At 40.1% G+C, this 3,592-nt stretch overlaps 1 protein-coding gene across 1 annotated transcript in view; it reads right to left on the bottom strand.

Moving 5' to 3' along the window:
- Nucleotides 1-1,457: 1,457 nt before the first annotated feature.
- LOC116057999 (ribonuclease P protein subunit p30-like) overlaps nt 1,458-3,592 on the bottom strand; it is a 7,898-nt gene continuing 5,763 nt past the window's right edge. Inside the window, exons 10-12 of the mRNA XM_031310608.1 lie at nt 1,805-1,884; nt 1,644-1,712; nt 1,458-1,556 (exon numbers count right to left, since the gene is read on the bottom strand). Coding sequence (XP_031166468.1) covers nt 1,519-1,556; nt 1,644-1,712; nt 1,805-1,884 — 187 coding nt within the window. The 3' untranslated portion in view covers nt 1,458-1,518. The remainder of the gene's footprint in view (nt 1,557-1,643; nt 1,713-1,804; nt 1,885-3,592) is intronic.

Below are 3,592 nucleotides of genomic sequence, written 5' to 3'. Positions count from 1 at the left end.
TTATTTATGTGAGTCAGCCTTTTCCCACATGAAGATTATTAAGTCCAAATACCGTTCCACCATGACTGATGATCATTTAGAAATGTGCTTGAGGCTGGCTATCAGCAGCTACTGTCCGGACTATGCATCCCTGGCTGATTCCATTCAGTGCAAGTCATCAGAGTAAGGTGATGACAAATAAATGTACAGAGTTGTATTGTGCAATATGGGTTCATGCAGTTATGCAAGGTACACTAACTTATATTGTACATATAAATGATTTTCAATATATTTATAAATATATGTATAAATAAATATGTTTTGCATTTTTGTAGGTAGATCATTTTGACTTGGTCATTTTAAAAGTAGCTCGCGAGCTGAAAAAGTGTGGTCACCCCTGGTATAGTATGTCGAAAAATTTAAGAAAAGTCATAGTATAGTATGTCGAAAAATTAAAAAAAAAATCATAGTATAGTATGTCAAAAAATTTAAAAAAAGTCATAGTATAGTATGTCGAAAAATTTAAGAAAAGTCATAGTATAGTATGTCGAAAAATTTAAAAAAAAATCATAGTATAGTATGTCAAAAAATTTAAAAAAAGTCATAGTATAGTATGTCAAAAAATTTAAAAAAGTCATAGTATAGTATGTCAAAAAATTTAAAAAAGTCATAGTATAGTATGTCGAAAAATTTAAAAAAAAAAGTCATAGTATAGTATGTCGAAAAATTTAAGAAAAGTCATAGTATAGTATGTCAAAAAATTTAAAAAAAAATCATAGTATAGTATGTCAAAAAATTTAAAAAAAGTCATAGTATAGTATGTCGAAAAATTTAAAAAAAGTCATAGTATAGTATGTCAAAAAATTTAAAAAAGTCATAGTATAGTATGTCAAAAAATTTAAAAAAGTCATAGTATATTATGTTGAAAAAAGTCATAGTATAGTATGTTGAAAAATTAAAAAAAAAAGTCATAGTATAGTATGTCGAAAAATAAAAAAAAAACTCATAGTATAGTTTGTCGAAAAAAGTCATAGTATAGAATGTTGAAAAAGTCAAAAAAAAGTCATAGTGTAGACCAGGGGTCACCAACCTTTAGAAACTGAGAGCTACTTCATGGGTACTGAGTCATACGAAGGGCTACCAGGTTGATACACTCTTCTGAAATAACTAATTTGCTGAGTTTGCCTTTAGTTATATATGATTATTAATGATTAATGATACTCATCTATGTGAAGACACTGATCACGTTAATGATTTCTCATTATCAATAATTAACAATGACTTAACAAGGTGGGAAACAGATAATGTCAATATTCAATTTTCATTTTTAGAACAGGCCTGAGGGCTCCTCATGTGGTCCTTGGGGGCTACCTGGGGCCTGGGGGCCCCGTGTTGGTGACCCCTGGTATAGTATGACGAAAAAAGTCATCAAAAACAAAAAAATGAAACATTTGACTGAATTTGTTTGAAAACCTTTATTAAATAAAGAGTGTGTGAGAATAATAATCCACGTGTGTCCTCCTCCGCTCTGTCACTGGGTCACTGAGGCCGGGCTCTCTTGGCTGGGGGAGCCTCACCTGTTCAGGTACAAACACAGACCATCTATCACTCATTAACCATTAACCAACCGCTGCTCTGGCTCACCGGATGGAGGCGGGACTTACAGTCTGCAGGCGGCGAATCACTGCAGCTCTTCACGGTGTAGATGATCCCGCTCGCCGTCTTCCTGGTTTCTGACAACAAACGCCACAAAATCACAACTTTATTCACACTAACAGGATGTGGAGAACACTAACAGGAAGTGGAGAACACTAACAGGAAGTACCTGCGTGGAGAACGACCGATCGACACGTGGAGGAGACGGCTTCCTTCGCTTCTCCGTCTGACAAACCGAACAACAAACCTCTGAGGACCAGATCAGGACAACAACACACACAGAGATACACACAGAGACACACACACACAGAGACACACACAGAGACACACACAGAGATACACAGAGACACACACAGAGACACACACAGAGATACACACACACAGAGACACACACACAGAGACACACACAGACACACACACACACACACACAGAGACACACACAGAGACACACACACAGAGACACACACAGAGACACACACAGAGATACACACACAGAGACACACACAGACACACACACACACACACACAGAGATACACACAGAGACACACACAGAGATACACACACAGAGACACACACACAGAGACACACAGAGATACACACACAGAGACACACACAGAGATACACACACAGAGACACACAGAGATACACACAGAGACACACACACAGAGACACACACAGAGATACACACACAGAGACACACAGAGATACACACAGAGACACACACAGAGATACACACACAGAGACACACAGAGATACACACACAGAGACACACAGAGATACACACACAGAGACACACACAGAGATACACACACAGAGAAACACACACAGAGATACACACACAGAGACACACACAGAGATACACACACAGAGACACACACACAGAGATACACACACAGAGACACACACAGAGACACACACACAGAGATACACACACAGAGATACACACACAGAGACACACACAGAGATACACACACAGAGACACACACACAGAGACACACAGAGATACACACACAGAGACACACACAGAGACACACACACAGAGACACACACAGAGATACACACAGAGACACACACAGAGACACACAGAGATACACACAGAGACACACACACAGAGACACACACAGAGACACACACAGAGATACACACACAGAGACACACACAGAGACACACACAGAGATACACACACAGAGACACACACAGAGACACACACAGAGACACACACAGAGACACACAGAGATACACACAGAGACACACACACAGAGATACACACACAGAGACACACACAGAGATACACACACAGAGACACACAGAGATACACACAGAGACACACACACAGAGATACACACACAGAGATACACACACAGAGACACACACAGAGATACACACAGAGATACACACACAGAGACACACACACAGAGACACACACAGACACACACAGAGACACACAGAGAGACACACACACACACACAGAGATACACACACAGTGATACACACAGAGACACACACAGAGATACACACAGAGACACACACAGAGACACACACACACAGAGACACACACACAGAGACACACAGAGACACACAGAGATACACACAGAGATACACACAGAGATACACACACAGATACACACAGAGACACACACAGATACACACACAGAGAGACACACACAGAGACACACACAGAGATACACACACAGAGATACACACACACAGAGACACACACAGAGACACACACACACAGACACACACACACACAGTGATACACACAGAGACACACACAGTGATACACACAGAGATACACACAGAGATACACACAGAGACACACACAGAGACACACACAGTGATACACACAGAGATACACACAGAGATACACACAGAGACACACACAGAGACACACACAGTGATACACACAGAGACACACACAGTGATACACACAGAGATACACACAGAGATACACA

Source organism: Sander lucioperca, chromosome 22, assembly GCF_008315115.2.
Source record: "Sander lucioperca isolate FBNREF2018 chromosome 22, SLUC_FBN_1.2, whole genome shotgun sequence".
NCBI classification, from domain to species: domain Eukaryota; kingdom Metazoa; phylum Chordata; class Actinopteri; order Perciformes; family Percidae; genus Sander; species Sander lucioperca.
The sequence above is the reverse complement of the archived record's forward strand: the minus strand, read 5'-3'. Positions and strand labels throughout refer to the sequence as shown.